At 36.5% G+C, this 12,342-nt stretch overlaps 2 protein-coding genes across 9 annotated transcripts in view; one reads left to right on the forward strand and one right to left on the reverse strand.

Annotated features, from left to right (window-relative positions):
- The window catches only part of LOC148693374 (F-actin-capping protein subunit beta-like), a 38,082-nt gene that overhangs the window by 12,421 nt on the left and 13,319 nt on the right, over window positions 1–12,342 (forward strand). The window lies entirely within an intron of this gene.
- LOC148693376 (disease resistance protein RUN1-like) lies at window positions 1,537–11,638 on the reverse strand. Of its 8 annotated transcripts, none has more exons than XM_088678373.1 (12): window positions 11,050–11,638; window positions 9,670–10,765; window positions 9,154–9,429; window positions 8,611–9,033; window positions 7,431–8,509; window positions 6,966–7,019; window positions 6,474–6,565; window positions 6,288–6,342; window positions 6,117–6,159; window positions 5,045–5,122; window positions 3,183–3,253; window positions 1,537–1,903 (listed from the first exon to the last, which is right to left on the reverse strand). In XM_088678373.1, the coding sequence occupies exons 1-5, from the start codon at window positions 11,514–11,516 to the stop codon at window positions 7,955–7,957; spliced, it is 2,817 nt and encodes a 938-aa protein (XP_088534499.1). In that variant the 5' UTR covers window positions 11,517–11,638; the 3' UTR covers window positions 1,537–1,903; window positions 3,183–3,253; window positions 5,045–5,122; window positions 6,117–6,159; window positions 6,288–6,342; window positions 6,474–6,565; window positions 6,966–7,019; window positions 7,431–7,954. The 8 variants fall into 8 exon arrangements, with proteins under 8 accessions (XP_088534499.1, XP_088534502.1, XP_088534500.1 ...); XM_088678376.1 differs by having other exon boundaries at window positions 1,537–1,906; XM_088678374.1 differs by having other exon boundaries at window positions 6,966–7,022.

Consider the following 12,342-nt stretch of genomic DNA (forward strand, 5'->3'; position numbering starts at 1 on the left):
CCTGTGTAGGCGCAACAGAGTGGAGAGTCGGGATGCCACGTGGCCGGCTATGGACTGTTGGATTTCCAACGACTAATTTTCTGGACAGTTGGATTTCCAATGGTAAAAAAAATTTGAAAATCAAATCCAACAGCTAGTGACATGGCGCGTTCTAGGCTATCCGATCCCGAGATCAACAGTCCACAATTTTCGTCCAAAAAATGAAAACAAAAATACAAAACGGTCAAACCGTTGCCCACATGTCCACATTTGGGCTGTTGGATTTGAATTTTTTTTTCAAAACCAACGGTCCAGATTAATTAACTTAATAAAAATTTATTAAAAATTGTTTAAAAATACATAAATTTTTTTTTTAAATTTATTTTTTTTTTTCTATAAATACCTATCCATCATCTTTCACCTTCATCGGATAATGACATGTGGCATGACAAGATTGATTAAAAATCATATCTGAAATTAAAACTATTTTATATTATTTTATTAAAAATTAATAATATTTTAAATGGCTGGATGCCAGCACATTTTTTTAGAGGTGAAGATGCATTTGACCAATTAGTGTTCATTGGGATCAATCACTATTCATTTGAGTGGATTAAATGGGTTGAGTGCGCATTTTTAGGGATGAACTTGCACTTAACTAAGATAAATTTTATTTGAACCCAACTAAGAAAGAAGAAACAATTTTATAAAGCCAAACACAAACAACAAAAATTTCTCTCTCTACACCCATTTTATCTAATCCGGTGAACCTAACCCTAACGACAGCAATCCTTCTCCAAAATCGTCGCCACCCATCATCCCCTTACACTTTTTTTCTATTTTTATAATATGATGAAGAAAGTACCTTTTTTTTTTTTTTCTAGTTTGTAATCGTATGCATAGAGTTACGATCTAGAGACACCTTTTTACACACATTTTTGTGACTCATTCTGTAACTGTAACCTTTCTTAAGAATCCAACCTTTTTTATATTATTAAACAAATCCAAAACCATTAAGACATTAAAATTTAGTGAAGAAAATTGATTTGAATAATTTTTTGTAGAAATGATATTTAAGAAGGATACAAGGATACACGGTTTGATCGTAAAAATACATTACAGAATGGCCCCACTTATCTTATCCACATTAAGTGTGTTTCCATATCCTCCTAACCATATATACATATACATATATGTATATATTTCAGAAGTAACCCATGGGCTCAAAGTCCCTGCAGATAGCGTATTATTATGCTTATTAAGTTTTGAGAAATCAAACCTTTAAGTATACATTTAGGAAGTTAGTACTGACACACCCCAACTTGGTTATCCAATTGGACATCAAAATTGAGGCATGCTGGCCGACATTCGAACGGGTAATGAAAGCCATAACATACAACGTTAGACCATAGTTAAAACTAAATTAACCAAGAGTAAGAGTGCACAATACGGGAATGAACCCTCATTACAATGCGTGAAGCAACAAGCATGGTTAACACTAGCAAGGAATGCCCTGCGATGCTGCGGGATTAGAAGTCATGAAAACTTTGTATACAATACCTCAACACAAATGTATATTAAAATCGTGATAAGATAGGAAGAGATCCCCTTGTTGTATGTAGCAAGTATGATATGTTCCAAACTCCAATGACCATTCTTCCAGTTCAGTTTACGCTATTAATTTATTTTGGTCATCCACACTAGCAGAGAGTACACATTTTGTGTGTGTGAACAAAATAGGTATATAATTGTTATTTTCTAAAAAATGAGGGTAAAATAAGAAAAATAAGGATATAATTGTCATTTTATCAAAAGGTACGTCATTTTGTCAAAAGCCCTCCTCTTAATAGAATAGATAACCTCTAAGCTGCTTCCCCCAGCGATACCCTAACGTCTCCTTGCTCATATGTGGCTCTGACACATCCTGCTTAAAACGAAACATCAAAACAAAGTGTCAAATTTTAAACAACATAACTCAAATTTGACATCTATCACAATAGATAAATCCAAAATTCGATCCAAATCAAAATTGAAGAATCTATTTAACTTCAAATTTTGACATCAATCACAATATACCACGCAAACAAACCAATCATAAGCACATTATCATATAGTCTGATAGAAAGCAGCTAAATAAAATGAAGAGCATAATTCTTCAGTTAATTTCTTCAGTCACATAAACATACACATTACAACAAATACCATTGCAATCTTGTGGCCAAAAAGGACGAATACTATTCACATAAGCATGTAACTTTGTACAAAATGTGTATCATGCGAACAAATAGAATATCCCTAGTTATATGATCAAGCTTTGTTCCTTTACAAAATATGTAGCATGCTACATATTGTATTTGAACTCCATTATACGATCAGAGTTGGAAGGCTTTGATTGGCAATTTCTCATGAAAGAATTCTGAAACTAAGAATTTTAGACGATTAGACAGATTGCAAAAGTAATCTGCCCTAGTCTATATAGAAAATTTTTTCTCCACCAGTCTGAGTTAGCCACTGCTTCAACAAAATGAACCAAGCAAACATTTGGTCCACTTTTGACAAAAAACAAAACAAAAAAACAATAAAAAAAACCTTTTGGTCCACTCTTTCTCCTTCCATGACACTTAAGGAATGTGAAGTTCTAAAGAGTGAAAAAAAAGCCTTGAAAGATGGATACTATTGGCTGTCTTCTATTGTAAAAAATTGTCTCTCATTTTTGAAAATGAGCTTGTCCTCCATTACCCCTTAAGATCTCTCCATGCCAAATGAGTATTGTTCTCTAAAAATTATTTAATTAATTTTTCTTCTTTACTGCGCTCTTTGTATTTGTTCGTTAGCTAGCCTACGGTAAGCCTTCAATAGTCATACGATCTGAAATGGAAATAATATAAAGCCTAACAGGAATAAATATAATCCAAAGGCAAAACTTGAGCCTAATGCCATCAGCCAAAAGGAAGGAAGACCAAATTTTACACACTAGGTGACGCAACTTGATCCGAAATGTTCATCTGGACTTCGAATAGAGTCGTGCTAGCCGACACAAGGAAAGTGACGAAGCCATAAAATGTAGTAATGTGGAAAATATGAGTAAATTTAAACCTAAAGTGACTAAATGCAAGAGTCCGCATGTGAGCGGGATTGAAACCAATTCACACATGCTGTCAGAGCATAAGTAAAGTACAGTAAAAGTAAAATAAGAGTTATACCATCTGAAGTAATATCCTACGCCAACATTTGCCAAGAATCCTCATTGACATGAAAGGTCTGTCACTAAAACCTGGATGAGCGAAAAACAAGGGTGAGTGGGCCTAAAAATGAAGCTTTGTAAAACCTTTCGAAAACGTAATAACCCATCACCATAAAACAATTATAGTTTCCAAACATAGCATACTACGTATAGTTTACCGTAAACAGTAATATCATCGAGAATGCAATACTTCATAATATTTCGTAAATAAACACATAACATCCGGTAATCATAATACCTCGAATAAACGAACATATACTAACAGGTGCTCATTGACGTATGCTGACATACGAGTTCATGCAGAGGTATTCTGACATGAACAAGACTAGGTGTAATAATGATTTACGCTCTAGTACTACTATCGTGAAGACTAGCACTATGCACGTCACATACGAGCCCTAATTGCCTATACCAATCTAGGATAGGATTGGCACCTACAATGGATTCAAAGTAAGTGTACGGTGCGATGTGAAAATACACGTGAAGACTGGCCCTGACTCGAGCGAGTACTAACACCATTGTAGCACACGATGAGTAGATAACATAATTATGATCATGTAACGGTAAATTGATAATTCTAGTCAATATAACACTATTCATGGCCACAAATATAATTAAGGCATCCCATAATAGTATGCATACATGTGCATCTCGCAGGATTCAGAATAATTTCATAATTCTCAACATTACTACCTTTCTTATAAACGTTAATTTAGTTATGGCAATAACGTAGAAAATTCATTATTAAATATATATGTGGAAACTAAACAAATATATATATATATATATATATATATATATATTATATAAAAGAAAAGATCCATTCACAGATACTTGCGAGGTTGCAGCCATTCGACCTAGGAAAGTCGGAGTCTTTGATATTAATCGCACCTATTTGTAGTTCAAAAAGTGGTCGGAGATGGCCAGAAAATGCCTGCAAAACGTTGGAGGTAGCCAAAAACTCTTGATGAGACGAAGAGAGTGGTAACTTTCTCGAAGGCTGACTCGCCATGGTTTGGCTGAAAAATGGTCGGAAAAGTCACGGCCCGATTGAGAGGTGGGGACAAAACAAAGCTCGTGGTGCTCTTAGTTTGAGCGGTGGTGATCAGAAATTTGTGCACCATGTGTGCACAGTGAGAAAGGGGGGAAGAGAGCGTGAGGGAGGGAGGAAGAAGGGAAAGTAAGAAAGGGAGAGAGAATTTTGAGTGGGGTGTGGGCCCACCAAAAGAAAAATTCTTCAAAGAAAATAATAAAATAGTAAAATAATCAAGGACCAAGAATCAAATATGCAAAATTACTAAAGTACCATCATATTTCGTAAAATTTCAACCGTAACTCTGATTTCAATTCCGCTTGCGCCCATGCACTTGTAATAACAAGTACTACACAAATACAATAAAATAGCAGCTCGTACGCGTCACAAAATGACGGTCAACGACAATCAACAATCTCACCTCAATAGGCATTTTGGTCAATTCACACTTTTCAAATTAATAAAGCCATAAAATCAAGAACAGGTTGTTACACTAGGTCCCAACGCGTTTGATAAAGAAAGCCCAAAACAGAAAGAACAATTTAAAAACTGTGTATAGATGGTCGATTGTGTTCAAAAACACTCTTAGCAAAGGAAGGTCTATTTTGAAAAGCTCTCCCCTTTATATTACTTCGTGACCTTCTGAACTATATCCTAAGGTCAAAAAGGAGGAATTAATAATACATTTGAGCACACTGTGGACGTTAGCGGAAAAAAAGAACATGAGTGGAACTGCATGCTAGACACGTAAGACATGGGTAAGCCTTGGAATGGGAGTGAGAACTCACTATTTGCTAATCAATGCCGAATATGTCACAGTTTATTTTCCACACTGGATTTGTCAGCAACTCATAAGCGCATTGAATCTGCACTTACATGCAAATGTCATACTTAGATCAATAGTATCAATGAAAGAACAGAGAGCAAGCCAAAATACTAACTACGAAAGCTACACATTCTAAAAGCATTGAAACAGTTGTTATCATATTACTTCTACACGAAAATAGTGAACAGAAAGCTCACACTTTTAAAAAACAAAATGTGTCTTTTCCTTGCTATCAGTTCCGTATGATCGTATGCTATTCTATATAGAAATCGTGTAACGTATTCAAAATGTTAGTAATAAAAAATGCCCAATGCAACCTGTTTTCCCTAGTTTCTTTGGTAAAACCACATAATTTTACCATCTCATAGCATATGTGATAAACACTTATTTTTAGCTACACCCCTTGGAACTAGATTGTAATCTCACTTTGCTTCCTGTAACCCAAAAATCGTTACTTTACTCCCTGAAACTCAATGTTCACTCCACTTTGCCCCCTAGAACTCGATTTTGATCCCATTTTGCCCCTTGAAACTTGAAAGTCATCTCTATAAAACTCAAAATTCGCTTCACATTGCCTTAAGATTTGTTAATTTCTTATGTATGTGGTTTTGATTTGGGTGCACCAACCTAATCAATTTCTTTTTTATTTTTTTTCATCTCTTTAATTACCTTTAAACTTACCTTTAAACTTAATATTCTCTAATTATTGAATGTTAAAGCATAATGGAGATTTATAATCAAATTTATTTCACATGTAGCATAGTTTTATTGGGTGTTGGGTCTCACACATGTTTTAGGAGGCGACCTATAAGTTTTAGGGAGTGGAGAGAGTCCACAAGTTAAAGTGGGACGAATTTTGGGTTTCAAAGAGTAAAGTGGTGACTTTTGAGTTACATAGGGCATAGTGAGATTTTGATTGAGTTCGAAGGGGCGTAGCTAAAAATAAGCCTTTGATAAACCAGGCTGCATGAAGTTTTCTATCTACATGTAACAATAAAACTGAACCTCGTGGAGAAACCACATAATTCACTAACCTTGACAAAGTCAGAAGTATCAGAATCCTGCCTGTCTGAATTCCTGAAAAAAGCATGAAATTTTGAAGCATTACAAAGTGTGCTTTTTAAAACTTGGACACATGGCCTTCTTCTTCTAGAAATTATCAAAACTAATCAAATTGTGGAATTCCAATCGTTAAAATGACATACCAGACTGAAGAAATATTGTCGTACGCCTCTCATTTCTTCAATGAAGCTATAGCTCCTTATACCAAGAACCGTAACAATTCAATCAAAAGTGAGACCAAGTTTATGCAAAGTAAATACATACACAATAACATTATATTTGACAACCCCACCACCCCCAAAAAATTGAGAAGCTGCATATAAAAGTACCTTCTTTAATTCCTCTGGAAGACAACCTTTAATAAGACCAATTGTCTTTATGGCCATTTTGTGTCAAATTATCAATTCAAACAGAGCTTTTCCTGCATATCAAAGTGTTCTATTAGCTTCTATCTTATTGAATTCTGGCACCGGCACGCTAATCTTATGTTGTTTGCTGAAATCTAATCAAAATGCTAAATTGCAATAGTCTAATCATATCAAAGTCGACGAATTCAGAATATTAACCATCACGGCAGATGGCATTAGAAAAAACTGTTGAGCAAGAACCCAAGAATCAAGCAGTAAAATTCAAGGAAAAAAAAAACCTCAAAGCTGCAATATTTAATAATAATATCTAACTGAAATGCTCTATAAACTTCAGCAGTTAGAAGATCACACCAGCAAATGCATCAAAAGAACAAAAAACTATATGAAAATTACAGAACCTAGATGAAAGGAAAACAAAAAAGCATCAATAAAATGAGAAACAGAAGAACTCACCCAAGAATTAGAGTCCCAAGAAAGCTGCAGGTTGATTTGATATGCCAAAGTGCACTGCTTTTATATATCAATGTTTGAAACAATCTTTCAAATTTCTAAAAAAATAATAATACTTTGAAATAATGAACAGAATCACCCTTTTGGTCCAAAAGAGAGAAACAAATAATAAAAGAACAGAACCCAGAACCCTTTAAAGCCAATTACATGTGGGGGTGGGGTTGTGGGATCACAATAAGTCCAAATTTTTTTTGCACCGCCCATGAAAATTAGACATTGACATTGATTCACAGAGAAGAATATGGACAACGACAAAGATGGGATGCGGGGTGGATGAGAATAGAGGGAATAGACACAGACCAAAAATATAAACTAAAGAAAAAGAAAAAATCATATGAAGAGATTGTATAACAACTAATGGCATATATATATCAAGGACACAAATAGTTGCAGAGGCGTGGATTATACCTTTTCATCTTGGATTTGAGAACTTCGTGGCCTCCGCCTTATTTTTGAACAGCAGATTTGAGCTCTGTGGCGCTCAAATTAAATGGTTCATCCAGGCATGGGCTTCAGATCTCACTAACTCTCTGCAAGCATCGGCTTCCTCCTCAATTTCCGTCATCTTCTCTCTGTGCTCTCTCCCTCCTCACTCACTCAATCAGGGCAGTGGCAACCGCACCCTCCTCACCAAATCCCTCAATTCCATCGAAACCCAAACACCCCAAATGCCGAATGACAAAAAGGCCTCTGCCAATTTCCAATCCTGTTCGTTGGATTTGGACTGTAGACAGGGCAAAACGTCATTTAACCTTCAGGCCTTTAACCGTTTCAGTGGTCCCAATTCCCAAACCACCACCGAAGCTCACTTCCCGCCCAAAATTCAACAACCCAAAACGGACCTAAATCAGGTCAGTGGCGCAACCGTAATTATATCAAAACAGAGGGCCTAATTCTTATCCAAGATGAACAGTACAATTTACATCCCAACTTTAGAATATGTAAATTGCAGCAGAGAATATTCCCATAACCATAATGAGCAGGATGGATATTATAAAACTAATAGGAGGTAGATTGACATCCTTGTCATACTCACTTGAACATGTCATAAAATTGGCTGATTCATTGACTAATTTTTCCTGCCCCAGGTAAACCCCTATTTTCTGCACCCTCAGATGAATATCGTCAGTACTCCCGTGTCCTACAAAGTGGGCGTCAACATTTAACCTGTCCCCACCGTTCACATTGAGCTTATTGTTTGATAAACGTCCCAGCCAAATATAACTGTCATGGTGCTTTATTACGGTGGCATACATTGGAGGGCTGGAAATCTCAGTTTCTTTGGTACGATTTTCAACACGGATGCGAAGAGAATCACCAGATTGGGAGTCATCTGAAGAATAAACGATGCACAGAGTCAATGCTTTTGCATCATAGCCAAAACATTGCGGCACAATTATTTCATCCTTAGGGTCAACGCATGTAAACCCTGATGGAAGATCATATCCGGGGAGAAAAAGATCACCATTTCCGCTCACGGTCCATTCCTATACCATGGAGTAAGATTAGTACAAAAGAGTTAATACATGCATGTATCTATAAGCTGTATACGGATGGGTGCAGAGAGAGAGAGAGAGAGAGAGATGACCTGTAGGATTGCTTTTTTAAAAGCAGCAGTGAGATTGGTGCACCCTTCCATATGAATCCTTCTCATAGTGTTTAACGACTTATCCAAGCCTAGAATCTCTGTGAGTTTGGGGGAGTGATTCAGATGCAGTTCTACCATAATCGACATTTTTGAAAAATTTGGCATCTTTTTCAATGCAATGCACTCATCCGCTTTCAGGATTTCCAAATTAGATGGTAAATCTGGGATTTCCTGAAGCTTTTTGCAATTTGCAACAGATAAATACTTAAGGTTCTTCAAGTGTACTACAGAGTAGTGAATCTTGGACAAACTCTTACAGGCTTCGAGTATCAATATCTCAATATTTGGGATTCTTGAAAAGTCTGGTGATTGTTTCAGGTGATCACAATAACCAAGATTGAGAAACTTCAACTTTCCAAGTGACTGTGAGACAAAAAGGGAAAACAAATATAAAAAATTCAAATAGAAGACAGAAAGCATGATGTTGGCATTTAAAAAAACCTGGCGAAAAGAATTGATAGTTTGGTAGGGTTTGTATTGTACCTCATTGGAGTTCTTCCAGACTTGTATATTGCTACAACTCAGGTCGATGTCAACTACGTTTGGTTGATTAAAATCTTCTGGTATGTCCTGCAGAGGAAAGTCAGACAAACTTAACCATCTTAACTCTTCAGAAAGATGTTCGCAGTCTCCAGTGAAATTTACGCCTTTGATTTTGAGTAATCTCAGACTCCGCATATTTATGAACGCTTCTGTACTGAAGCTAAGCTTGTCGGGTTCTGGAAAATCTAGAGCAATTCCTTCGATTTCTTCCGTTCCCTGTTTGAAAGGAAAAGAAACTAAAGTAAGACAAGGGTTATTTGCTTAGACTTTAACCGGTGCAGAGCACCGGTACTGGATCAATGACATAGAGTTTGCTTAGACATTAGTTTTGTTTTAACAATCAAAATTAGTCATCTGTGCTACAGGGATAATTTTTATAATTCAGTAAATAAAATATTTTTTTTCTCCTTTATTACGAACATGTATTAAATGCAATTTGGTTGAGGATGTACTTACACATTTATTCTTCAATACGTGTTCTACATCTTTATGATGCCACAATCTACAACGACTTCCAAGCTTCTTGGGGGATTTTGCACGTACGATTTCTCTGCCTGTGTCTCGAATCAAACGATGCATCATCAGATTGCCTTCTTGATCAAAAGTTACAAGGCATCGCTCATGGAGTTGTGTAATTCCTATTGCTGGATTACATTCACACCCATTCAATATTGCCGTGACACGGTCCTTGTCCATTCCAATAAAAAAACAGGATATATCAAGGAATATATCCCTCACCTGGTCATCAGTAAGCCCGTCATAACTTATCTCAAGAATTTTGTGAATTTCCTGACAAGGCTGTAATGTTTTCCATTTGTTCAATGCACTTGTCCATTGACTTGGGCGTTTCGTAAGTAGGTAAGAACCTACAACTTCAAGTGCAAGTGGTAAACCCCCACAATAATCAACAGCTTCTCTTGAGACTTGGAGATATTCTTCATTAGGATAACTCTTTCCAAAGGCACACTGACTAAGGAGCTCAAGAGCTTCATCTATATTCATTGCTGGCAGAGAACGTATCTCATCCGCTTCAAGTGTCCGTAGCAAATGTTCATCTCTTGTTGTTATAACAATTCTACTTCCTGGACCAAACGAGTCACGTTTTATAGCTAATTTATGTATCTGTGCCACACAGTCTATATCATCAATTATGACAAGAACCTTTATGTTGCCAAGTCTTCTTTTTATCTCGTCGGTCCCTTCATCAGCCGTACTCACCTTTATGTGGCCCGATCCCAATATATTAGACAGAAGTATGTTTTGCGAAGCAACCAGTTCCTTATCTTTTCTCACATTTGGAAGAAAAGATGCACCATCAAACTTGTGCTGGTATTCGTTGAAAATAGCTCTTGCAATTGTTGACTTACCTAGTCCGCCCATCCCCAAAATTCCAATTATGCGAACATCATCTGATCCTTCAACATCTAAATAATTACTTATTTCTTTCACGCGAGAATCTATTCCAACTGGATTCCTGGCTAGACTTAAGTGTGTTTTCTTCAGTAAGTCAGCAATCTGGAGAACAACTTTCCTGATAAACCTTCCTTGATACCTGGAATTAAAATTCATAACTAAGGAAAAGTAAGATTTACTATGAGAATGAAGGATTAAAATGTAACAATATACATAGAGCGGTGATTAACGTGTTTATTTCATGTTGGTGACACATCATTTGGTTTGCAAATTTGGTTTAAAATTTTTGGTTACTAGTTAAACTTCTACAAACACTCATCAGCGCACGCACTGATATCTAGTGAGATAGATCAAGCGTTTACAATTAAATTTTGAAAAACAAAACGATTTAAAGAATACTTTGTTAAAGGAAATATTTATTACCCGTTATTCACTCGAAAATGCTCGCCGCTCAACTTTGCAGCTGCATTAAGAGCATTTCTCCACTTCTGGACCTCTTTTTCCTTAGACTTTTGTATTTTTTCATGGATCTGAAACGCCTTTGCAAAACTACCAGTCTGATGCCTGACATCTGAAGGATCAACATCGTAGAAAATCGGAAAAACCAGTTGACCCTGTCTTCTTCTGCACTCCATGATCTCCACCACCTCCTCAAGACACCATCTGGACCACGCATACCCCTTTGAGAACACGATGGCAGCAAGTCTAGACCCTTTGATTGCTTGCTTCAGTTTTTCTTCTATAGCATCCCCTCTAGGTAGCTTGTCCTCGTCCAGAAAGACATTGAACTTCTTGTCTTTTAATGTACAGTAGAGGTGGTCAGTGATGCCCTTGCGTGTTTCGCCTCTAAAGCTCAAGAACACGTCGTACTTGCTGCACGTGGTATCCATCGATCTGTTTGCAAGTCAGCGATTCTCTGATGTCTGATCGGAACTGCAAATGGCACCAGGGGCAGATGGTTTTTGAATTGAGCTTGGAAAGTAAAGTCAACTACACACCGCGTCAAGTCTACCCCCTAAACCTACCACGCCCCACCCCCACCCCCACCCCCCCCTCTCTCTCTCTTCCAAAACACAAAAGGGGTTAAAATATTAATATATATTTTTAATTTTCACTGTTAATTCTAAAATAACCCCTACTACGATATTTCCCCACTTACAATCACTATTTCCTCAACAACGAAATTCCTTCCTACGATAATCCACAAGCAAATAAATGATCATCTAAATACTCTGTTGTGTAATTATACACTCCATTAACTAATATATAATTATTATCAGTTACTAATTTCTTACCCCTTAATTCAAAAGGGCATCCATACTTATTCGTTATATAATGTCTTCTATCCTTATTCGTATGTCCCTATTGCGAATTTGGCTGACATACCATCCATTCCTTTTCACACTAAATGTAAATTTAGGACTCCTGATATCTTTTTTGCACTTAATCTTATATAATTTTTAAAGTCTTTATCTGTCATTTTATAAATAAGCAAACTTATAATTAAAATTTTCATTTAAAAGTGATGGAATAAGAGCACTCTGATTTTTTTGATCTAGAAATAATAGCACTATAAAAATATTGGAAAAAGTGGATATAAAAGAAAGTTGAAAACCAACCATAACGCCACCCCAGAATAAGGGCATTCCCCATAGCAGCTGCCACCACCCCTGGCCTTCTCCATACTAAGCTCCATCATCCACCCATCTCTCTTTC

Source organism: Pyrus communis, chromosome 10, assembly GCF_041283825.1.
Source record: "Pyrus communis isolate YQ-2024b chromosome 10, ASM4128382v1, whole genome shotgun sequence".
In the NCBI taxonomy this organism is placed as follows: Eukaryota; Viridiplantae; Streptophyta; class Magnoliopsida; order Rosales; family Rosaceae; genus Pyrus; species Pyrus communis.